Here is a 25,161-nt window from a genome sequence, read left to right as displayed (position 1 = left end):
ACACTATTCGTTGTTATATTTTACAACCGTAAACAAGAAAGTTGCCAATGACCAACGTCGAAAAAATAAGATTTGTGACATAATTGAATTACGGACAAAAGGCTTTTAACAAAAAGATTGATTAAACATTTAATATGTATTTTCATTGGGGTTATGTAATAAATTGTCAATATAGTTAATAAAAGTCCCGATTAAAAAAAAGCTGTTCGCATAACTTGAAAAGAAATCTCTAACACTTTGTCTTCAAATCGGTTTATTTCCATTTTTACAATGTCCACATCAAAGGGGAGATGTCTGTGATATTGTAATATGCTTTGATCTTATAATTACGTCATGGAAAATATGACATCGTCTGCAACACAAAATGCTCCTACCAAAAAAGTTTGTTTTATCAAAATAGGCCAAGAAACAACTTAAATATATTGGTCAAATTGGAAGCAAGCATTTTTAATGTTACCCGTCCACAAATGAAAATGGACGTTCTTGTGATCGAATAATGCTTTCCCTCAACAATTAACGGCATCTTTCAAAGATTCATAATTGTAATCCTACAACAACAACCATTTTCGAACATTTTAATATCTATATTGCCTTTGATAACTTCACATTCTAATAGCAATATTCCGGTTTTCGTAACCTGCCCCGGTTCAATCGAATGTGACACCAACAACGTACGCAACGTCGTAGTGATCATGATGTTCGTCTTGCCGTCCCAAGTTTTTTTCTCTGCAACTTCAAAACGTTGAATTGAATTTGATGAAACGCTCATAATTTATTTCTTTATTGCATTTCCATTGTGACTCTTATTTTATTTCCTTATGTTTCTGGGAGTAAGGGGAACATGGTGCTCAGTTTTTTTCTAGTTTCCCATGGTATGTGTAATTCTTACTTTGACCTTTGGCATAAAATGTATTATATGAATGAAGGGTTGGCACATGTATTATATGAATGAAGGGTTGGCACATGTATTATATGAATGAAGGGTTGGCACATGTTTCGCTCGCTAAGTTGAATAAGTTGAAAATTTGTTATATGTTTTAATACATTTTGCATGCTACTTATATCGATAGTGAATTTTAAAGTTTGTATACCACAAGCACGTGTTTATGCATGTTATAACACAACTGTAGTACAAGTCTTAATAAGATGCACAGCAATGCAATGTGTATGATAGTACAAAGACACACTAATCTACAAGTACGTGTAGTATTCTAGACAAAGTCACGCTAATACCGGGTACCTATTCCCGGTTGTATAACAGAAAGTCACAATTGTATTGTGATACGGATACAAATTCACACGATTTAGATGCATGCTATGTCACACTTTTTGGGTAGAAAGTCACAGTTCACATCTCAATCCTAGATTCGCAGTATCCTTTTCTTTCTGATTGCCGCATTCTACATTCATAATCCTCTGGACATTGACATTTGTACTCCGTTGTACCGTCTTTCGTGATCTTTTTACAAACACGTCGTCTGTCACCGTCTATGTTACACGTTCTCTGCGAAATGATATTTATGGATAATTACAGTATTATTCCCCCCTGGTGAAGAACCTATTGAAAATTGAAACTTGTTTTTACAGCATGGAGCTGTTTTATACAAGTGTGTGAATCTTATACATATCATATAGAATTAATGTTGATTTTGTTTAATTTTCGGATTCTATTGGGTCATTTGTGTGTGTTACTTTTTTTTAAAGAGCTGAATGATTCGTACAGTTTATAAATTTGTTTAGGGATTTATAAGTACATTAATTTGAAGCTTGTTATACTATTTGACTAGCATAACAAGAAGTATTTTCATGATGTCCGGACAATAAGTTTAGTACAAGTAAATTAATCTCTTTGATATTGTAAATACTAGGCGTCATGGCATGTCAAAGGAATTGATTTTGAGGGTTGTGACTTGAACCGAAAAGGAATAAGGAACCGTCATGGTACAGAGACAGGCATTTGTCTGATGTCCGGATACTAACTGCATGAATAGCAGTGAATCGATCTCTTTGATACTGTACCGCAAGGTGCCATGCCCCCTATAGGAATGCTGGGGTTGATTTTTGGAGGTTTGACTGGAATCATTTAGGAATTAGGGGCCACTTCGTTTCTGATAAAAGTTATTTTCCTGTGTCCAACGTTCAATAAAAATCAAGACCTGTATCAAGCTTGAAAGGTGTGTCTATATTTGTACTAGACGTTCAGTGTTGCCCACACTTGTATCAGCAGTTAATTTTGCCCATACTTGTACCAGCAGTTCAATGTTTGACCTCTGCGGTTGCATCAAACTGCGCATTGCTAGCAATTTTAGGTTACTATTATATACTAGTTAGTTGCATATTTTCTAAGCAAATTTTGAGGGCGGTGAAGAATGCACGAATTTAAAAAAGTCTTTCAAATTCATTGTAAAGTTTTTAAAGTGTTAAACGTTATTTACTTACCATATTACACACGAACTCGTGGGTGATCTTGATTCCTCTGTAGTACGCTCTCTTGAGGTGTAGGTCGTATCTGTTGTTTGGGCATGAGCAGTTGATGGTTTCTATCGTATCTGGATACGGAAATCCAGACATCACTACGGCAACCTGGTTGTCGTCGCATGTACCCACCGTGGGTGGTGCAGCACAGTAGTTCATTTTATATTCAACTCTTTTCCCTGAAAAGTTGAATTTAATAAGATATTTTAAAAAAAAGAATAAAAATTAACTGCTTTTACTTCGTTCATTTGGTTGGTTTTTTATTATTATTTTGTTGTTGTGTTTTGTTGTTGTTGTGGTTTTTTGTTTTTTTTTGTTTTTGTCATTGCTATGCTTTCTTGTACGATCTTGCCTCTTTTTGTTTTTGTTTTGTTTTTTTGTCCGTCGAGATATTAGCCTAAGGTTTTACTACAAATGAAACACTGCAGAAGTACTTACCAGAAGAAAGTAGAGACCGAGTAATACTTCTGTCCGGTGCATCTTCCCAACCTTTAGGACATGTAAGACCGTTAGGGCAGCTGCATGTTTCTGTTTGTGTTTCATAATAGACCTCTTCTCTCTGCACTTCACCGTTTGCGTTTCTTTGCACAGATATGGTTTTAATGGCATAGTCACAAGGTTCCGGATTATTTAATGGGTCAACTCGACTGCATGTTGGAAGTCTCTGAAAATCGGAATATCAATTAATTGACATGAAAACCTGCGTATTTACCACACACATATTTAATTAGAAATCTGCCTTTAACTTTTTTATTAGTTTATAATAGTGACCAAAGCAAATGTCAGGCACACCACGACAGTTTCAGTGAAATGGCTGTAAGTAAGTATCCCGGGGTGAGCGTCAACCGCCTTTTAGAACCAATCATGGAATATCTCATTTCTGAAAGTCATTAAGATAATTAGACAATGAATTCATATAAAAAGCAATCCAAATCGGTTTTCAAGTATTGAAGTGATGATTTAAATATAAAACTACATCATCCTGCATCAACAACTTGTAAACTGAAGTCGAGACATGGAAGTCCTGAACAATTGACAAAATCAACCTACGTTTAACAAGTAATGTAAATATGTGTGCACTTGTAAACTGTTCCCTTTTAAACAGTTTTATTGATTTAAGACCAGAGGTTTCGAAAAGGGGTTCCATGTAATTTTTTCCTTAATTTTGCACGAAATTTACAAAATTTTTTAACAAGGGGCTCCAACCCCAGAACCCTTTTCCTAATGTGGCGCGTGTGATATTTCTGCTACAACAGATGTTCATTCATAAACAGAGAAGTACCTTTGTTTATGTAGACATCGCAAAAAATCTTTTAAATGAGAGAGTCAAATGACCACAATTCCATACTCAAAAAAGCTGAAAGCTGATCAATGTTGTCAGTAGTAAATAAGCCGCTTTAGTACTATCAGAAATGACCATCAATATAGAAGGATCAAAATTAATGATTGTTTGCTTATAAATATTGCTGTACTATGTTATTCCCATACATGCATCATTCTATCCTCTATTTAATGGATTTATGATCGAAATATTACCACAACAGAGCTTGTTATTAGCTTATCGTGTTTGCCAAAAACTTTCATGGGAATTTGGAGAACTACTTGTTACAATCCAGATAGTTCCTAATAAAATAATGTATCAGAAAGAGAGACACTATGGAACCGGCCATCTGCCATTGTTTATAACTTCATCATATAATGAACGTATAATTGCAATCTAATATCAATTTGACCATTTATTGTTTCTAATTTATACATTTAACGTGTCATAAACTTTTCCCGAGGAGTACGCATATATAGAGTGTTGCGTAGTCACCCTTTGAACCTTATTTAAAATACCCTTTTCCTTTTTTTTCTTTCTTTCTTTTTTTTGTTGTTGTTGTTGTTGTTGTTCTTTTTTTTCCACGACTTTTTTCTTTAAGAGTTTTTCCTCTTATAATTAACAAGAAAGACCATATTTGAATTTATCTAATCATGGGTATGCTACTAAACCATTTTCAGAGGTGAATAGAACGAGTAACGGACAGGGAAGTATCCCACCTCCCGTGCAAAGGAAATACTCACACACACACACACACACACACACACACACACACACACACACACACACACACACACACACACACACACACACACACACACACACACACCTATCGCTATAAACATAGTTTGCAAGATGAGGTATAAAAACGCAAATCTTGGTTTGATATCCTCAACTCTTGTGATTTCTTTGCTATATGTATATTTCATTTTTGAGATTAGCAGGAATAAGAATGTTTCCATATAAAACATGAAACCTTTCATTCTATCAATGATTTATCATTTATCATTTGTTTTTCCTGCTCGTAAGTACATGTATAATGGAGAAACGCATGACTTGCATACGAATCCTTAAATACAAAACAATACCAAATACCAGAACCTAGATTCATGAATGGTTAAGGTTCATCCAACTTACTGTACTGAATTTATGCCATAGAATAATTTGTAGTTGCCGGAGGAAACATGAGGTTAATTGTTTTCCGTTCATCCGTTTAAAGCAAAGTATCTAATTATACCATATGGGGTCAAGTGCTTGATTTATTATGACCAATTATTGTTACTCATCTGCTGAGTTAAATATGTTTACAGACATGTACCAAATTATTAGAATTTTCCACACACAAAAAAAAAACATCGCTGTACTTGACTAGCGCATTGAGTCATCTGGCACCACGCGTATGGAAATCAAAAATCAACAGAAGCTAAGCATAAATATTGCCTTTTATCTTATCGCTTCATTATGACCAAACCATTGAAAGAATTTATAACATTTCTTCTACTTCCCATTGTTGCATCTTCGGTCACTTTTTAAAAATTACATTCGTATCAAAAGCGTAAGTAAAATAAAGCGTGAGTAAAATAAAGCTCGAGTATGGCTTCTATTCGTTATAGTTCCAAAAATGTTACTTTAGAAAAAAATCAAATTATTTTTGAAATATATTAGGAATACTATTTAATATAACAACATATATGTACAACTTGTCTACATGTATTTATAACTATGCATACCTTTATAGTAATTGATACATATATACAGATATCAGTTAAAAATAAAAACACATAGTATTTACTTCCTTTAAAGTGAAATTCGAATAAAACGTTAAAATTATTTTTAAAATGGTACTTTAAAGTTAACTTACCGACCACGGACTATCACTCAAAAAATCTTCAAATCTAGGAAATGAAGAAACGCTATTGGTCTGAAAACACAGACATACTAAGAAATACACGAACATGACAAAATCCATATTATCCATTGGATTACCGATTTCCAACTGAAGCTAACACTTTATATCACGCTAGTCAATTGACCACGACTCGTGGGTGGACCAGTCATCGATACATGGGTAGGTTTAATATATACAGTGTAAATGTACTGTTTGATAAGGTGGAGGTCTTCCTAATTACCGATGCCAATATTTTGTCATGTAATTGGATGAACTCAAAATATGGTATGAAAAGGTCACACTATAGGTTAATGAAATCATATTTCATAATCATAAAAGTACAGTGTAGTTAAAAACTTTTACGTAAATGACCGTGAGTGACAGTTTCGACGCACTTACCATTCGATATTCCTGGGTGGGGATGGGGGTGGTAATAAAATCACAAACCTTAAGAACGAGACGCGGATCCAGAGACGCAGAAAAAGGGTTGTACCACTATCATTTGTTTATTATGCTCAAATTTTGCACGCATTTAACAAAGTTTACTTCAAAATAGGAGGGTTCTATCGCCCTGGGATCCACCCGACATTGGATGACCATACGGTAACATAAGAATTAAGGAAAGAGAACCATGCACTGGTGTCACCTGTGTAAATCAACTGTCATTGCTTGGCTGATAGCTATAGATATAACGAGAATAGGTATGGTGTATATATCAATGAGACAACAACCCCAGCGGGATGAAAATTTCAGCCCAAGGCAAGCAGTTAGTGTTCAGCGGACGACGAGGAAATCCTCATACCACAGGGAAGGCTGCAGTTGGCCCCAAAACATCAATATACACAGGTCCAGCGAAAAAGTTGCCCAAATATACTCAAGTAACATAAAATAAACTGAAGTGAAAACGAAACTAGACATATATGTATAGTGGCCAAAAATTCCTGACTTTGGACACAAAAAATATGGCGGGGTTAAAGTAGATTGGGGTGATCACAACCCTCACCTTTTAAAGCCTGGCTACTGTGGAAAAACATGACACTATGAAACACACTTAAAAATCAGTTCAAAAAGGTCTGTGTACCTTGTTATAGCGGAAATAAAGAAACTGGATATGAATTACACAAATGTACAAACTAAGAACTACTAGCAGTTAACTGATATGCCAGCTCCAGACAAGTTAAAACCTACACAAAGTTAAGCCCGTATGTAACATGTATTGTTGCAGATGCCGATACATCATTAAATAAACTAAAGAACATTTCGGCTACAGTTTAATTATTTTCGGTTAATAACAGATTCATGGAATTAACAGTAATGAACAGAACATTTTCTTGTTGGGAAAGTAAATATACGTAAGCTAGAGAATTATTTTACAAGGGATGGACATGAGAATGAAACTGTGATGTAAACGACCGGTCTTCACTCGTTCCTTTGGAATGACACGTAGGTTTCTGATTGGGACGTACTTTTCTAAAGCTACTAATTAACATTTCCAAATGATAATACTATAGGAGGAGCGGGTTGTAAATAATATGTTCCGTTTTTGTAATTTTTGGTCATGACTCGAAGATAACTGATCCCTTTATGGTTTGTTTCTCCACACGATAAAGTAAATATTGAATCATTATAATTAGTTCATAAAGTTCAATAATTTGGGTTTTTTTTGTCAGTGACCTTAAACCCTTTTGCGGGTGATCTTGTTGCATTTATAATTTTCATTTTATTAACATGAAAACATAAAAAACCTGATTTGTTGTATTTTGTGGACATTTTTATTAAGCCATATTTGGGTTTGAAACCAACACTTTCTGTAATTGTATAATACATTATACCTATATTGTGGTTAAGGTGTGGATGAAAAATGAGTAAGTGTTAAAGGTGTTCATGTTCCGTTCAGGTAGAGTACTCAAATATACACAAAGGGGGCGCAAAAGGTGCATTTGCTTTAACAGATTAACCAATTCGTTTTGTTGGATGTTGTAAATGATTTTGGAAGTAATGAAGTATTATGAAGGATTCCCCCTCCCCCCGCTACCTGTATAAATTATTTTAGACAAACGTTTCTTAATCTGAAACCGATTTAATTTAGACTAATACGTTCGTGCCGTAGATGATATTAATCCTACATGATATATGACATGTTTTGTATTGAAAAACATATGGAAATTGATATACATAAAACTGCAAAAATGTCGCATAATTTCACATATTTATTTACGTAGAAATGTGTCACTGAGTACTGATTTATTTAAATGACTAATAATACGAGGTTGGATATCTTCCCCTTCTTTACATTATTATTGCATAATTTTTCTAAAATATGAGCCACAACAAAATTCATAAGAGAGGTCTGTATTTTATTGAGTACTCAAATATTATGGTCGTGTTTACACTGAAATAATGTTTTTTGATCAAGATTGATCTAGGTTATTTTTTCCCATGAACTAACTTGGTACTGTGACGTCATTAACATCGAGATCGGTCCGCAGTCCGCAATTCACGAAATAAGGCTTCGATGAAGGGACAGATATTAACTTTGACTTTAATTCATTATGAATTAATTTTGTCATTATGTTTAACATTTTCATGTTAAAATGAAAATTACAAATATGCTCGCATAACCAAGCTCGGGCAGTTTAAAATTGTTCGTAAACCCCTTCGCGGTTCATGTCGCGTAAACTGCCCCAAAGTTGGTTAATTTTGCACAACATGATCAAAAATGAAAAAATCATGCACGTCAAAAACCCACCGAATTCAGTCTTATTTCTTGTTCAGAAACAGTCACTGATCACACAACCAGTCCTTGTTTTTCATTTGAATGTTGCACTTTTTAGATAAAAATTATATAGATTGTACATGAAATTGGCACTTTGCAAGAGTTATCATTCTTGATTTTGTTTGATTTGGTTAATTGTAGTGGGAAATAAATGCATGATTTTCTCAAAAGTGCAGGTCTGAATACAGAATAAATTTCGTTATGTGAAAATATGGCATATGTAGATTGGAAAAGCATCTTTTGTTCGGTGGGTTTTTCTACGCCATAAATCACTTTACCATAGGCAGTGTCTGAATTTTATGTGGACTGGTACTTTAAAAGTATGACGTTGAAGGTATGATTGATTTTTAAAGTAGACAGAAAAAATATTACAGCCATTCTTTATAATTTTATTCAATTTAAGTATCAAATTTCATTGTGTAAAGGTTGAAAACGTCGTCAATATGTCAATGTACATATCGAAATATAAGATAATAGACAAAATTTTAACTTCAATCTGCAAATGTACATTTGGAATTGAAATATATATAAATTAAATGTTCGTTTTGATTTTTCTAGAATTAACCGAAGGAATACAGTGTATATTTAATTTGTAAAACCATGTAAAAAGTAAAAAAATATATTATAATGCAATGAAAATTAAATCCTCATCTTATGCAGAACTCATTATAAATTTATACAGAATCAATAAACGACCGCACAAAAACATTATATATGATGACAAAATAACATGAATAATTTCTTCCTCGAAGTAAATCCGGAATTGTTCATTTCTTCCCGATTTTGTGTCGAATTAGCAGCTCACCACAATGTCCGGTTGTAAGCATAATTTCATGACCAATTCCATCCCCTGCCAATTCAGAAAATATTTCTTAATAGGAATATCTATATAAAGACAACAATAGACTGTTACAACTCCTCCATTAGGTTTGTGTTTTTTACTTGTGATGTGAAATTAGCTTACTGTGATTCCTATTTGTGATTTGGCGCTGATATTTTCTAGTCGCTAATGCATTTTGCTACTTTGCTAGCTGCGAAACGTAGCTCTGAATATTTTTTGTCAAAAAAAAGATCAAGAGCTACGATTTCGCAGCTACTGCTTTGCTTGAGTTCGTACGATTTCGGACTCACTCAAAGTTTGCGGATCTTAGCTGATTGACGAACTTTGTATTACACAGCAAAGTTCAAAATTCAAAAGCTTTATTTTAAAACATTGCAACACAAGTTTAAAGTGGACACAATTTAGTTCAAAAATGTTAAGTATACATTTGTATTTTCAACAAGGAATACACTGCCAAGTCTATACGAACATTTTATATCTATGCCAAAGATTATGGTGAAAATTAGAAAATCACTGATTGATGTGGAGTTAAGATTAGTAGAGGTATAGTGGTGAAGAATCAGTTTGGCCCACTTTATGCAGGGCCTAATCTAGAGGGAGAAATGAGCAAAAACTTCTCCTTCTTCATGCTGACTTCTCCTTCTTGTCTTTGACAATGAGACATTTTTTTTTCATTAATTACATAGACAAAAATGTCAAAATTGTTATTTTTATGCCCCTGCCACATCTAGTTGGGGGACATATTGTTGTACCCCTGTCTGTCTGTCCGTCCATCCCAGTCAGGGTATATAGTTATTCTGCTTAACTCTTCCTACAGTATTTAGGGTATGAAGTTGATACTTTGCAGAATAATCATATATGGATTGAAGATGTGCATATTATCAGGGTTTTTATTTCTATCAGTATTTGACATTTTCATGGATAATTGGATTTAGTCATTTTGTCACCATTTTGAGGGAATAGGGTACATTATACATGTATTTTGGATATCTCCTACTACAGTATTTAAGAAAGATAGTAAATAATTTTGAATAATCATGAAGGTTATAAACAATTAGTGGAAGATCCTACACACAAGAGTGGATCAACATTAGATTTAGTGTTTGTTCCTGTAGACAAATGCTATCAAATCAGGACATTATCAACTTCTTGTGCTGATCATAAAATTATTGCCATTGTAAAGAATTAAAGCTTGTAAGTATAAATTGACTTTTATATATACATATATATATATATATATATAGAAAATACATGCGGGGGCATCAAATGTGTCTCTCAGACACTGCAGCCTTCTCATCAATGAATTTAGATAACTAAACATTATGCAGTAGCTGTGTTTAAATGGAGTGCAGGGGCATCCCTTTGTCTAGTTTTATACAGAATTTACTAAAACTTCTTTTTGTCATCAATGTCTGGTTTAGGCCCAGTTTATGTCTGTAATTGTTAAGGGTTAAGTATCTTGTTCTTAGTAGGATTAATATGGATGTTTGAACAGCAGTTTTAGGTTTATGGTTGGAAGGTTCTCACACAGTTTTCTGCCCTTTTCTCCAATTGTCCATCTTCTTTGCCATTTTGTTCTGTACTTTTCTGTGCTCCTTTTTTAGCTCACCTGGCCGATGGCCATGTGAGTTATTGCCATAACTTGGGTTCGTCTTTGTCTTTATTGTTGTCCCTTGTTGTAAACAATTTTTCAAAACTCTTCTCCTCTGGCTCTACTTTACCAATTGGAACCAAATTTGGTGTGAATGCTCCTTGGGATATCCTGCATAGAACTGTTGTGGGGATTTATGATTTGTTGAAAAACGTGGCTGCCATTACTAAAAATAGATTTTAGGGGTCAGACAGTAGTTTTTCCCATATATCTCCAAAACCGTTAGGTTTAGCCAAATTCTGACATAGGTAAAAGTATTAAGCCTGATGAGATCTATCTGTGGTCATTATGTTTTAGTGTACCGAAAGCTTATGTTGTGTCCAAACTTGCGGCAAGTGAACAGAGTTCAACATGCTGCAGTCATATCATGCTGCAATTGGCAAAGCTCTTTATTTTCTATGATACAAACCATAAATTAAGAACTTACAGAAAGGTACATGTATATGAAAATTTTTGTCAGACACCACAGTTTCTTTAATTCCTTGTATATTCATGGTATACATGAGTATAAATAATTTTTATAAAATTAATTTTCTAATTGAAATTCTAGTGATTGACTCAGACACAGCTGCTTCACATGTCTGGAGGCTTTATTAGATTACATATAATAACATTATGATAATGAATTATAAAGCATTTGAATGCTCAATCAATTCCAATTTTCAAAAAGACTTACTCCTCTCCTTCTCATACAACTGTTCATTTGTTTGAAATATCAGTAATAAAACACTAATTAAAAAAATTTAAAGATCATTAACTTATACTTCTCTTTCAAATTAGATGTGATATGAAATATTATATATATAACACTTTTAAATATTTTCAATACTATAAGTGATCATTACACATCTAACATGTGTTTATATACATTTGTATTGCATAGCTTACAGTATTTTGAGTGATGAGATTTGAATGGGCTCCAGCTGCCGCAAAATTATTGAATGGAGTATTCTGTGTGTACAAACCAGAGGGGCTGTCTGTTAAAGTCTTAGTGCAAAGGTTAAAGGAGAACTTAGCTAAAGGTAAAATAATAATCTCAAATGCCAAATAATCAATTATCAATATACATGTATCTCTTCTCAAATCTGTATGTTAACTGTCAGTGAGGTATTTTGGTTTAGTTTATTCTGTGTTCTATATGGACTGGACACTGTCATACACCACAATCAATCAATCTTTCTGTTTGTCTGTTTCAATTACTAGAACTTTTTTGTATATGTTGTATTTAGGTGTCTTATTCCTGATACGCATGTGATTGATGTATATTTTAATGCACTTTACTGAGAAGCAGCAAGCATTTCTCTGTCTAAAATTTGTGTTTTGGCATCACACATGCTACCATTGGCCAAACCTTTACTTTTCTTTTATTCAAAAAACATTTTACCTGTAATGAGTTGCATGTAGTTATTTGAAACTTTTGCAACAGTTGAAAACTTTTTTTAAAAAACTCTATTTGAATGTTAAAAGTTATCTCCCCTTTCAGAATCTTGGTCTAGTATATCAGATTGATATCTAAACACAAGTATCTGAGTCATTATTTTCTGTGCTCAACTCAATACAAAACTGCAATAAAATTTCTCATTTTTTTATCTACCATGGATCCACTCATGTCTGTTTCTTATAAATACCTATATTTACACCACTGTACATTTATGTACAAGTAACACATTTTTTACATTTGTACATGTAATTACTAGAACTTTATTGTGAGATGATGAATAAAAATCAAATATTTAGTAAAACCAATTTTGATATACTGTGAAAATCAAATATTTAATAAAACCACTTTTGATATACTGTAAATTTACTATTGTTCATGGGTTACCAATTTTTGTGGATTTCTTGGGTAAGGTAAACCACAAAATTTGATTCCCAAGCAAAGGATTATTCACTTTAAATTGTATGAGGAAATCATCATAACCACAAATTCAAGTTTCTGTGAACTTGTGCATTTCCCCTAAACCACAAACAATGATACCCACAAATATAAGTACTTTAACAATATTAAGATATCTTCTTTTTTAATACATACTTTTATCCATCTTTGCTCAATGCAGATTTGAATGCTCTACCATGCTACAAGTTTGAGAGATCCAGGAGAGTGCAAGTAAAGACAGTTCCAAAAACAACACGTCCAAGATCTGGTGATTTGATCACTGAAGATGGTGGTCACGTATCATACTTCGCACCATCTGTTGTCACCATGCCAACAGTCACTGAGGATCTAAGAGACCACAGACTAGGTATGGTAATAACTTTGGATACCCTGCTTAGCAAAAGTTTGAGCTTTTTAGTAATTTTCATTGTCTCAGATTATCTTTTGGTCAGTTACCTTTTTATGTCACTAGAACAGAAGGTGAATTTCCAAATATTTGGATAGAGGGCTAGCATGTATGTGTACATGTAAAATTGGTTTCATAGGAATTTCTAACTTGGAATTTCTTCTGTATCTTTTTCTCAACCTTAAATTTTCAAGCAAATATGTTTAATACAAATCTGATTTGAGTTTAAATTTGAAAGCAAAATGAAATTTTGTAATTGTTATGACACTTCTCCTTGTGAAACCCTTTGACCACCAGATTAGCATGTTCTAACCGAAACTACTTACACTTCCTTTTTGCTGATTTAAAAACTGTCTTATAATGTGTTTTAGGTTGACCTGATAATTTCAGATAAAGAGTTTTTATCTGGACTAAAATCTGAACAATCCGTACAGTGTAAGGATATGACTTACATACAATCTGTAGATAAACTGTACATGTGTTAATTTTCATTGTTGCTGATAGTTTCATCTTAGTAAATTTTCACACTTTAGAAAAATGATAGTTATAATAGCATTTTATTAATCAATTTTACATATATTGTTTTACTATTCCAAAAATAGGTATTAGAATGCTGTGATAATTAATATGTTTACCGTACTAGTACTTTAATCCACTAGGTCATCTATACTTTTGTTTATTTTGCCAGTACTTGGAAATAGGTATGAGCCTTCAGACTTTGATATTACCTGTGCTTCTGAACTTCATGAAAGGTCCTCTGGTGTTATGGGTAGGTTTAAATCTTCAAGAATGAGTTCTTCCTTCCTGGCACCTCAATTGTAGACTTCCTGGTCAGATTTTGGTCAGAAAGACAACTTCAGTTAAACGGTTTATTCACAAAATTTGTACACTCACTTTGTGATTTTCCGGCCTCAGTGCCACAAAATTGAAAAAAGACTTATTAAAGTCTGAGAAAACATTTTACTGTTTGTTGTGTTATCAGTTTTAATACTGATAGTAATTACTATGGAAGTAAAAATATTCCAAGACTTAAGTATTTTAGTGCGTTTTGTGGTGCAAATGCCAGGAAAAGGCAAAGTGTCCCTTCTTATTCTGGTAAAGCCTTCAAGTTTGTCATTCCAAATGCCTGACATCTTGTCTGTACATTTTTGCAAGTCTGCTGACACTCCACAATTTTTTCAAAGTTTTACTATAAATAGGTAGGCCTTAAGTATCTAATTTTTATTTGCTTTGTAACTGGTTAAGATTCAGGGGTTTTACTCATTATTTTCCTTGTAGACCCATATTGTAATGACATTAGAATTACCACTTTTATGTGTGGTATATTTGATGAAACATAAATTTATATAATTAAAATATAAATATATGATTAGAATTATGACATTGAAATAAATTTAATGCTAGTTTGTTTTTTCTACATAGTTTGTGGTATTGGAGAATCTGCAATTGAAGACACAATCCCATTGATAAGATCAGCACAATTCCTTAGGGTTTGTATACTTTAATTCACTGTTTGAAGTGATAACATGTAGATAAGCACAATTCCTAAAAAAACTTAGTAGGTCAAATCTATTTTAATACTGATTTTAGGCTGTGCCGATGATGGATGGAACTGAAGACTTTATTGATCATTCACATCATTCAGCAGGAATATGAAAAACTTCTTAGGACACCTGCTCACTGTCTGCTTTAACTTTTTTGGACATCTGCTCACTGTCTGCTTTAAAAGTTCGAACAATCGGTTATGGATTACATGCGTTCTGACAGAGGAATTTTGAGCCATTCATGTTTAACACCCCAAAATATTTAGGATGTAACTGATGCTCTGTTGCTATAAATATTCCATTTTATTTGAAATACATTAAGTTTTCTGCTTGTGTATGCTAGATTTTTATCAATATTATAATGCACTTCCTGACTTGAATTAGTGTATTTTTCTTACATGTTAAAGACTGGAAAGCAATTGAAAATGCATGTACATGTAGTGCATAATTATCCTGACAAGAAGAAGTGTGTAATTACTACACTTAAGAGGAGTCCTGGTTGTGCATTTATTATTCAGTTTCTTTGTGTAATCCTTTAGTAAATTTATATTATAATACTCCAGCTCTGTAGGAGAGGGGGTGTACTGTTTTACCTGTGTCCATCATTCGTCATTCTTTCATTCCATAACACATTTGTTTAAAAGTCTTAGATTTTGTAAATCCCTGGCTGTCGATATTTAATACAAAGCTTCATATGGATAAACTGAATTGTGTGATGCATTTTCATACTCATATGACATATACTTCCTGTTTGCTGAAAAACATGACTATTCCTTGTATTGCGGGGTATTGTGATCGAATGGGGGTATCACGAGTGAGCCGCAACACTGAGATTTCTTGTTTATGGTGGTTTTCTATTTTGTTGGTCTTGTCATTGTCTCTTTTCCTCCATCTGTTCATGCTTTTACTTTAAATTACATACGAATAGAAATATGCTCAATTACACTTTGATATTAAAGTGCCTCTAGCTCCAGTATTAAGTTTTTGAAACAAAACAAAATTGATTTTGCATGGTTAACATCTTCCTACATTTCATGAAATAATATGATATCATATAAAAAAAAGTTATAGAAATTTTAAGCCTGTTTCACACACTGATTGTATAATGGTACATGTAGTTTTACAACTGTTAAATTAAAAGTGTTAATCTGCTAAAAAAATATGATTTAAAAGATCCAATTAACTTGTGTAATGGAGTGATACAGTGAAATTTGTTGTTATCTTGATGTGAAATACTGCTATTTGATTTAATACCTATAGGTTTCATAGAAAATGAAAGTTTAATGTTGCAAAATATTGACTCAACTTATTTATATTTCAACAACATAACAAATAAGCCTCAGTGAGTTTGTTATGATCATGAAATTTGATAAAGTGAGTAAATATTTTTTTCAGTAGTCAAGTTTCACAACTTTATAAAACCGTTTTCTCTATGATGCCTTTCGAATATTTGCCTGCTTGACATTCAGCACCAGCAACAGCAGGAATCCAAGCAGTCTTCCATTTATGACATCACCAGTTGTTACCTTGTTTTCTCTAAGGTGTTGAATTATATCATAGAACAGCTTCTATATCTTAAGTAACTTGTCATTTTTCTTATGTGGCCCATGTGGGAAAAGATGCCAAATTCCTCGTACATTAATTAACCCTGCTGTGGTATTTGACAGGAGAAGGAGCCTGGGCTTTGCTACAGGATGTCCAAGTTTTTATTAGCAATATTCAGTCTTAAAAAAGGAAAACAATATTTTGCTTTCCTGAATATGTAAAATTAGAATAATTATTTGTTGACCAGAAATATCTTCAATCAAGCACAAGGTGTTGAATTATATCATAGAACAGCTTCTATATCTTAAGTAACTTGTCATTTTTCTTATGTGGCCCATGTGGGAAAAGATGCCAAATTCCTCGTACATTAATTAAACCTGCTGTGGTATTTGACAGGAGAAGGAGCCTGGGCTTTGCTACAGGAGGCTAAATTGCCTGACACTACCTGCCTCTCCCAATTTCCAGTGGCAGTCAAAACTTGTCGACACTATTATCCTTTGTCCCATCCCATTATTCATTTCATCATCATTTCATGTTCATTCCCTGGATTTGCACTGCTGCCTGGGTGTTAAACCAATCAATCTTAGTTTCCAACCATTTTGTCATAGGAGTATAAGGGATGCATTTAATCCCTCCCAAAAAAAAAGTTATGTCCAAGTTTTTATTAGCAATATTCAGTCTTAAAAAAGGAAAACAATATTTTGCTTTCCTGAATATGTAAAATTAGAATAATTATTTGTTGACCAGAAATATCTTCAATCAAGCACAAAATTCCAATGCCCCTTCAAAATAATATGTTAATGTTGCTTATATGAAACTGCTTTAAGGAAGAACAGTACATTTTTTGTAAATGTATTTTAATTATTTTTCTTTTAGGTATATCATGTGAAATGCAGATTTGGATATTGTACAAATGATTTTACACCAGAAGGTCTGCTGATAGAACGAACAACATTCCGTATGTATTTATATGTACTCTTTAACTATCTTTTAATAGACCAAGGGTGCTTCCCATTTCCTAGACCAAGGGTGCTTCCCATTTTATAGACCAAGGGTGTTTCCCATTTTATAGATCAAGGATGCTTCTCATTTTATAGACCAAGGGTGCTTCCCATTTTATAGACCAAGGTTGCTTCCCATTTTCTAGACCAAGGGTGCTTTCTCTTTTATAGATGAAGGGTGCTTCCCATTTTCTAGACCAAGGTGCTTTCTCTTTTCTAGACCAAGGGTGTTTCCCATTTTCTAGACCAAGGGTGCTTTTTCTTTTTTAGATCAATGGTGCTTCCCATTTTATAGATCAAGTGTGCTTTCCATTTTTTAGATCAAGGTGCTTTCTGTTTTATAGATTAAGGGTGTATCCCGTTTTATAGACCAAGGGTGTTTCCCATTTTATAAATTAAGGGTGCTTCCAATTTTATGGTTTGTTCCAGGGTGGTGATATTTTTTTATCTGTTTCTAAGTACTTCGTTACAAAGGACATAAGAGACAAACAAGAAATTAATAAGTACAAATCTGTTTGTATAGGTTAATAAGTTAATAAAAAGTTGTAAATTTTCTTTACAGTACTCTTGTGTGGAATTAATGTCGCATGTAGCACCCATCTTAACCTAAGCATACTGGGATATTCAAGGAAAGACAACTGCCATTTGGCATAACATTTAAGTTTCTATGGCCTTATTGACACTTATGAAATTGTTATTTTTTTATAGTGATAAAATTTTACATATTAACACATGGAAACATTTTATTCCATGAAAACAAGTACTTCTAGAAAACAATTTAATACAAAGTATATATTTACATTTATTTTTTTCATTGCAGATCATATAAAAAAGATATATTTAGACAAATTATGTGCAACAGTTCAAGCCAGCCACCAGAGACATTTATTTGAGTATGTATTTTAAAATTGCATAAATGAAACTTGCCTTATATTAAGCAGAATATACCAAATATCTGAATAAACTGAAGAGTCTTCATATCAGTTTCATTGCATTTTGAACCACCTGTCTAAACTGAAGATATTGTTTGTTCTTTGGAAGGTTTTGTCAGTACCGGTTTTATTTGTAGTTTTCTTTATTTTTTTATTAGATGGCTAATCAAGAGTGTCATGTAGCCACAGATTTAAACTGGCATTTAACATCTCTTGTCAATGTCTTAAATTAAGTTGAAAATGACTATTTTAGTCCTGTTAGGTTCATCTTGCACATAATTATTTTGTAACACAATAAAACTGAAGAAATAATATGCTATCATGCATAGATATAGGCATTCAAAGATGAAATACAAATGTATTGATAAAACAAGATAACTCAGAAAAATCTGCTTGAAATTTGGGAATAACCACAGGATCTGGTTTTTTTTGCATAAAATTTGCATTTTAAGTGATATCAAGGGTAACCAAGGTTATTGCGAATCATATTGAAAACATTGAAAACCAAGAGACAAAAATTAAGGAATAAAAAGAGGGAACAAAACATTAGACATCATATAAAAAATGAAAACAAAGGAACATTCTCACAGTATCAAAAACATGAGATATTTGAGTATTGAAACTCAGGGATATCTACCAACTTTTTCAATATATTACATGGTAGGGCTGTAGAAAAAAAAGCTGAACGTTAAGAAGAGGCTACTATTTATTAATCATTTATCAGATTAATGTATATAACGAGAATAGGTATGGTGAATATGTCAAAAAGACAACAACCCCACCAGGATGTAAATGTCAGCCCAAGGCCACCCATTGGTCTTCAATGAACGATGAGGATGTGTACTTTTATTGTAGCCAAGAAGGCATTTACCTGAGAGAAGATTGAGCCATTATGGCAATAAACATGCCATGTGCCTTCAGTATGTATTTATTATTAGTTAGTCAATAGTCAGAAGCTTTTTGCTTTTTTCATAGTTATGCTGGTGTTCACCCTCAGAGCCAAGAAGCCTATGAAATGGCCAGTCGAGGACTTGTAAGACCAGATACTGAAGACACACCACCAATGATTTATGGTGTTAAATGTATCCATTTTGAGATTCCAGATGCTACTTTAGGTATGTGGAGTGGAATAAAATATTGAACAAAAAATCCAGTGACTGCTGTAAGAGATTCTATCTGTCAAAGCTTTCACTGTCACTCTGGAGAGGTGTTTAAGTCATGGAATCACTAAAATGCCAAATGTTTTTAGCTTAATTTTGTCTCCAAATTCTAAATAATAATACATTGTAAGATGATTAATTGGAAAGAATGAATAACCAAAATATGATCATGAGTGCCAAAGAGCGCTTAAAATTAACAAGTGCCTGGAACTTTTTTTTGCGCTTGGGTTAATCTTCAAGTGTTTATGGCACAAGTACAGGTAATTATATTTTGGCTGTTCATGACTCACTATAACCAATTGATAATCCTATTTATTATGAAGGTTTTCTCCACAATTTATTGCTTTTTTCTACATAAATTTCAAATTTTGTGATCTTTGGATTGATATGTATGTGGTGATGTTTTGGTGGAGTAATTTCAGAGAGTGAAATTAACAAATTTATTTCACATAGTGAATTATCCAGATACTCTAATATGACGCCCTTAACAGGCTTCGAGACCACAACTGTGGTCGATATTCGATTGCAATATGAGCAGCACACTACTTATTGGGTGTGGCTTGTGTATGTGTGTAAATTACTGTTCACTTTAATCTTGTAAACAAACACACGTAACATTCCGGTGTGTATCAGCTGTTTTCATTCATTTCAGTTGAGTGAATAAACATCAAATTTATAATTAATAAAGATATTAAAGGTTATGTTTTAGAAAAGTTGTATTATATTATGAAAATACTATACACACATACACGGTGCCATGTGCACCATCATGTATGAAACCAAGCAAGAACAATCGTCAATGAAAGGAACATTGTTCCTGTCCATGTGTGTGTGAACACTGTGACCTTATAATGCAAACAACTATTGCCATATCTAACATCGTTCTACTTAATTCGTTCTTTCCTTCATTATAAAAAATACAAAGCAAAGTTTCACTAGCGACCATTTCAACTGACATAGCTGTCGCTCAGGATAAAATAATGCAGCATAAATGGTCAGCACGTGGTAAAACAATGATAAAATGGAGTTTCTGTGATTTATTTCTTAATTTTACACAGGGAACATTTGATAAATCCAAGCTAATGATATAATAATTCCAGTTCCTGACATTCTTTTGTTGAACTAGATTTTTTTAATAAAAGAACCTTGTAGGAGAATATATGAATTGAGAATAGATCTTAAAGAAATATTTTGGGGGAAATAGAGTAGCTGAATCCTAAACGAAAGACCTTGCCTAAAGTTAACCATTTTTAAATCTAATATAGATTTCATTATCAAAATTAGCCATAGATTATTTGAAGTAATATTTTTAAAAATTCTCAGGTGTTTTTTCACAAAAAACAGATGAAGGGGGCGTTTCTTTTCACCATTATATTGCCTCCTTAAAAATTATTAGGGTGGTGATTTTTAGTTTTTATTTTTTGAGATACAGAGAAACAAGGGAGGGCCTGAGAACCAAATGCCTTAAATTACCAGTCAACAGACCCAACTTACATGAGAATGAAATTTCTGCATTGACCATATGGGACTGTATAAAGTTGCAGGTCAGTTGAACTTGAAGAATTAAGAAGCTACTGGAAACAAGACACATGTTAAGCTTATTCTTTTACAATTGAACTCTGAGCTAGTATGAAAAGAATGAACTTGGGTCATAGGATGATATATTTATTTTTCAGAAATTTATGCCATCAATGAAGAATGCATGTACCTTTCACAAATGGTTCATGATATAGGACTAAAATTAAAATCGTCAGCTGTGTGTCCACAAGTCCGTAGAATAAGATATGGACATTTCACATTGGACCATGCCTTGCTGAGGAAACAGTGGCACTTGGAACCTATAATAGATAATATTAGACTGTGTCAAAACTTGACAGGACCAGATAAACTTGTGTCTGAATACAATATACAGAAACAAGGGCAGAAATACTTATCGAGATCAGGAGAGCATTTAGAAAATAACTCAAATGAAATTTCTATAGACACTGAACAAAATGAAAAATGTATGCATACATTTGATAAGAAAGACATTGAACCAGCTGTTGCAGGACGTAGTTAGGTTTTCATCCATTTTGAACTTCGAATTTACATTTAGAGCTGCAAAGGGTTCTGTTTCAGTAACTGGTTATTAAAGAACTCCAAACACTTTACTTACAAAATCAATATTATATTGATTCAAATACATTATTATGATATTTAGAAGACACAAATCACAAATTGGGAAAAAAATAAAAAACAAATGATATAAATAACAAACATGATATGTTCCAAGGCTAAGAATTTCCTTCAATATGTGTGACTAAGCAGCCCAATCATGGTTATATGTATATTTTGTTAATTTGCTAATTTGTTTGTTTGTTTTTTTCGCCTGCATAGCAGGTTTAGTAGCCACTACTATTCATCCTTCAGTTTGTCTGTCACACATAGGGGGTACCTACTTCGTAGAATCTGTAACATAAAAATACATATTATACCAATATCATGTAAACAGTATTTATACACATATTGAAGATGTTCACCTTATATTACTGAGAAATTTGATTAAGTTGGCCTACATTTTTATTAGCCATATTGCAGCAGAATATCATTGGTACATTAAATTAAGAAATTTGTGATCCACCCGGTAAGTGTTTTCAACAGTTTTTATGTACATATTGATGATGCTTATGTGCTGACAAATGTATTACAATGATGCAGGTGCAGAAATGTAATGGCTATCGTAGCAGCACATAGATAATGTATATAAGAATATTCTCATGTCATAAGTTGTAAAGTTTATTTTTATTTTTTTCTATGATTATTTTTCTTTTGATATCCAGGAATATGTTTAATAAGACCTTGGTAAACCTTCTCAGATTAAATAGGTTCACTTATATTTTAGGTAATACAACTCACTGGGGCTATTCAAATCTTCTATGGTCGTTTAATTTTTTATTCTTTTATACCGGTATACATAAATGAATTATTTTCTAGTCTACATATTGGGGCATTTCAAAAGATACATTTATATTGTCACAGAAAACCAATGAAAAACATTTGGAAAAAAATAAGAAACTAGTATTTTTCAAACTTCTTGCCAGCATTTAGCCTTGAAATAAGATTGTTTAATTGTATTAAATTTTGAAAGGTTTGTGCATTTTCTGTAACACAAAGCAAATTGCAAATTGGAAACAAAATGGTTATCATGAACCTTAATCTAAACTTCCAGCTCTGAACTCTTACAAAATATTGTATGTACAAAAAAAGATCAGTTTGACAATGTACATGTATGCAACCAATTCGGTGTGAAAAGAAGTTTTAATAGTCAATCTTCCAACAAATGAAGAAAAAAAAACGCACAAGTCTAATGACAAAGCTTTCTAGGCAAGCGCAAGACAAAAAGTTTCCTGTATCTTGTCAATTCATATCTTTTTCTGGATATCAGAACATATGTTTACAACAGAATATTACCATGATAATTATTGATACACATTTAAGTCGTAAATTTCTGTTAAATAATACATGACCACAACAGCACACACAACGATTAAGTTCGTGCAGATGATATAAATGTCCGGTGAATTTTCCTCGACTGGACAACTCAGAAGGAGATTTATACTTTATATCAACATCTTTTGAATAGTCTGGAAGAAATTTAAATCTCCCCAATTGTCCATAGCTGACATTAACCTGATGAACAGTTATGTGTTAACTTATATCGTTGTAATGATTTTGTTCCTGTCATCATTGTGGCTTTCAATATTGCTTTTCTCAGTTCAAGATTCGATTGATTTTTATGCCCCCGCAACGATAAGTTGGGGGGTATATTGATTTACCCCTGTCCGTCCGTAATTCTGTCCGTCCCATAAGTTTTCCGCACTTTTTTTGAAAATGCTTAAAGATATTGAACTGATTTTTTGTATGTGTGTCTTTCATGATTAGTTACAGATCGAGTTAAAGTTTCGTTCCGCTACGCTGAGTTTTACCAAAAATATGGGCCCTGGACTTTAAAAATTTCATGGAAATAACAGTTTTCCGCATTTTTTTTTTGTAAACCTTATTCCTGGATGCTTACCTTTCTAGAGAAGAAACTGTTTTTTCTTGTCAAAATTGGTTGCAATTTCTTTATTCATACCACTTCTATTTTTGTTGTTGTCACACGTAAGTAAGGAATCTACAGTAGAAGTGATAGGTATATTAGATATTGCCAAATGGAGTAAGCCAGCTGCATATGATGCTTTTTCTGGTAGTAAATACAGAGGTTTTTGTTCAACGTGTCATAGTTTTCCTTTCTTCTTTCGTCTTGACTTTTTATGAGCAACTCGACGGGTGTTTCTAGAAAAGCAGAGGACGCTTACCCTACCGGTGCACCTGGTCCATGCTCCAAGTTTTTAGTGGAGCCCGAGTTGCTCATTTGCTTTTGTTACTTTGTATGTATGATTTTAGTTACTTCATGTTCTTTGTTGTGTATGTCTGTTTTCCATGTCTGGTCTTTGTCCCTGGATTACATTCTTTTGATTACCGCTATAACCTTGGTTCCATTGATTACTCTTTGCTTTGTGTATACTTGGTTTACTTTGTTTGACTTCTATCTGCTAGGTTCAACTTTTTAATGTTCATCTGTTCCTTGTATTCCAAGATGTAAAATACAATCCGTCGTTTTTTTTACGTAATTACTTGCCAAATTTCAATTGTGTCTAGTTCTCTGTTTCGAGCAAGAAATTCTTTCTGTTTTATAGGGATGAACTTTATAAAGGTACTCTTTAGCATATCTTTCTATACCATTTAGCACCATTTGCAACTTTAAGTTCCCAAGTACCGTGAAGCACGCTCCATAAATTGGAATTATAACTTTAAAGTTCTTATGGATGCCGTCGAGGACTATGCAAGAAAATGGATAAAACGAGAACAAGAAGACATTGATTCTCTGTCAGAGTGGTTAAAGACCGTGAGGTCTTTAATTTTGAAACGAATGAAAGTTTTAAGTAGGTCAATGAGTGCCAAGGCTACATCAGTTTTCAAAGACCCCGATGTAGCAAAAACATTGTCTACTATACATGTTTGTTTGTTTGTTTGTTGGGGTTTAACGTCCGAGCAGCAATATTTCAGCTATATTCAGACAATGAACATGAAATGGACGATAAAATGAACATGAAATGAAAAAAAAAAGGATGGGTCACAAGGATAATAGGGTCGACAAATTTTGATTGCCACTGGAAAAAGGGGGATGGGTAAGGTCGGGCAATTTAGCATCCTGTGGCGGAGCGCAAAGGTTCCTACTCCTATCGAATACCACAGCAGGGTTCTTTAACGTGCGAGGAACGTGGCATCTTTCCCAACACGGTGCACCACTATGGTTTGCGGTCAGGTTTTCCGTATTATAGTCTGACAACCCCAGCATGTAACACGCCAGGGGTACCCCATTCCACCACCTGGGGCACACATCCCAGTTGCTCTGTGGGCAGAGCGCCTAGCCCCCGGCTAGGTTTCTGAGCACTATTTAAACGCCTTTTACGACAAGCTTAGCGCTGCTGCAGGCCTATTCTTTTAACACCTGGACCTGCACGGGGCCTACTATACATGACAAATATGTTGTCGTACCAGCAGGCAAAACCCAAAACAACATTGTTTTTGTCTGCAAAACGTTTTATATCCAATGTTTATTATCAGAGGTAGACGTAGAAAATAATAGCAGTGAAAAGACCTATACTGCTACCACTCTCTCCAAAGAAGAGATTGTGGAAAACCATGAATCTGTGCTATCCT

At 33.4% G+C, this 25,161-nt stretch overlaps 2 protein-coding genes across 5 annotated transcripts; one reads left to right on the top strand and one right to left on the bottom strand.

The window, feature by feature from the left end:
* Positions 1 to 1,024: 1,024 nt before the first annotated feature.
* Positions 1,025 to 5,792, bottom strand: LOC148611211 (uncharacterized). Its single transcript, XM_088591509.1, has 4 exons — positions 5,658 to 5,792; positions 2,914 to 3,139; positions 2,440 to 2,654; positions 1,025 to 1,504 (listed from the first exon to the last, which is right to left on the bottom strand). Exons 1-4 carry the CDS (start codon positions 5,772 to 5,774, stop codon positions 1,349 to 1,351), a joined length of 714 nt encoding a protein of 237 aa, XP_088447635.1. The 5' UTR covers positions 5,775 to 5,792; the 3' UTR covers positions 1,025 to 1,348.
* On the top strand, positions 5,772 to 22,388 carry LOC148611210 (pseudouridylate synthase TRUB2, mitochondrial-like). Of its 4 annotated transcripts, XM_088591506.1 has the most exons (10): positions 9,198 to 9,387; positions 10,345 to 10,495; positions 11,836 to 11,974; positions 13,010 to 13,195; positions 13,923 to 14,003; positions 14,657 to 14,724; positions 17,200 to 17,281; positions 18,145 to 18,217; positions 19,232 to 19,371; positions 21,093 to 22,388. In XM_088591506.1, the coding sequence occupies exons 3-10, from the start codon at positions 11,854 to 11,856 to the stop codon at positions 21,473 to 21,475; spliced, it is 1,134 nt and encodes a 377-aa protein (XP_088447632.1). In that variant the 5' UTR covers positions 9,198 to 9,387; positions 10,345 to 10,495; positions 11,836 to 11,853; the 3' UTR covers positions 21,476 to 22,388. The 4 variants fall into 4 exon arrangements, with proteins under 4 accessions (XP_088447633.1, XP_088447634.1, XP_088447632.1 ...); XM_088591507.1 differs by lacking the exons at positions 9,198 to 9,387; positions 10,345 to 10,495 and adding an exon at positions 5,772 to 5,864; XM_088591508.1 differs by lacking the exons at positions 9,198 to 9,387; positions 10,345 to 10,495 and adding an exon at positions 8,000 to 8,032.
* Positions 22,389 to 25,161: the final 2,773 nt, after the last annotated feature.

The sequence above is a fragment of the Perna viridis genome, chromosome 7 (genome assembly GCF_037379345.1).
Source record: "Perna viridis isolate PV_CMFRI_1.1 ecotype Kerala chromosome 7, ASM3737934v1, whole genome shotgun sequence".
NCBI classification, from domain to species: domain Eukaryota; kingdom Metazoa; phylum Mollusca; class Bivalvia; order Mytilida; family Mytilidae; genus Perna; species Perna viridis.
Note: the sequence above shows the minus strand (reverse complement) of the source record. Positions and strands in the feature narration are given on the sequence as shown.

What these genes read in the sequence shown, in the direction of transcription:
- LOC148611211 (XM_088591509.1), bottom strand. Translation starts at nt 5,774, where the DNA reads ATGGATAATATGGATTTTGTCATGTTCGTGTATTTCTTAGTATGTCTG. An exon ending in TGAGTGATAGTCCGTGGTCG is followed by an intron (nt 3,140 to 5,657) that starts GTAAGTTAACTT and finishes TCCGATTTTCAG; the next exon opens with AGACTTCCAACATGCAGTCG. An exon ending in ACGAGTTCGTGTGTAATATG is followed by an intron (nt 1,505 to 2,439) that starts GTAAGTAAATAA and finishes ATCATTTCGCAG; the next exon opens with AGAACGTGTAACATAGACGG.
- LOC148611210 (XM_088591507.1), top strand. Translation starts at nt 11,854, where the DNA reads ATGAGATTTGAATGGGCTCCAGCTGCCGCAAAATTATTGAATGGAGTA. An exon ending in GATCAGCACAATTCCTTAGG is followed by an intron (nt 14,725 to 17,199) that starts GTTTGTATACTT and finishes TTTTTCTTTTAG; the next exon opens with GTATATCATGTGAAATGCAG. An exon ending in GATAGAACGAACAACATTCC is followed by an intron (nt 17,282 to 18,144) that starts GTATGTATTTAT and finishes TTTTCATTGCAG; the next exon opens with ATCATATAAAAAAGATATAT.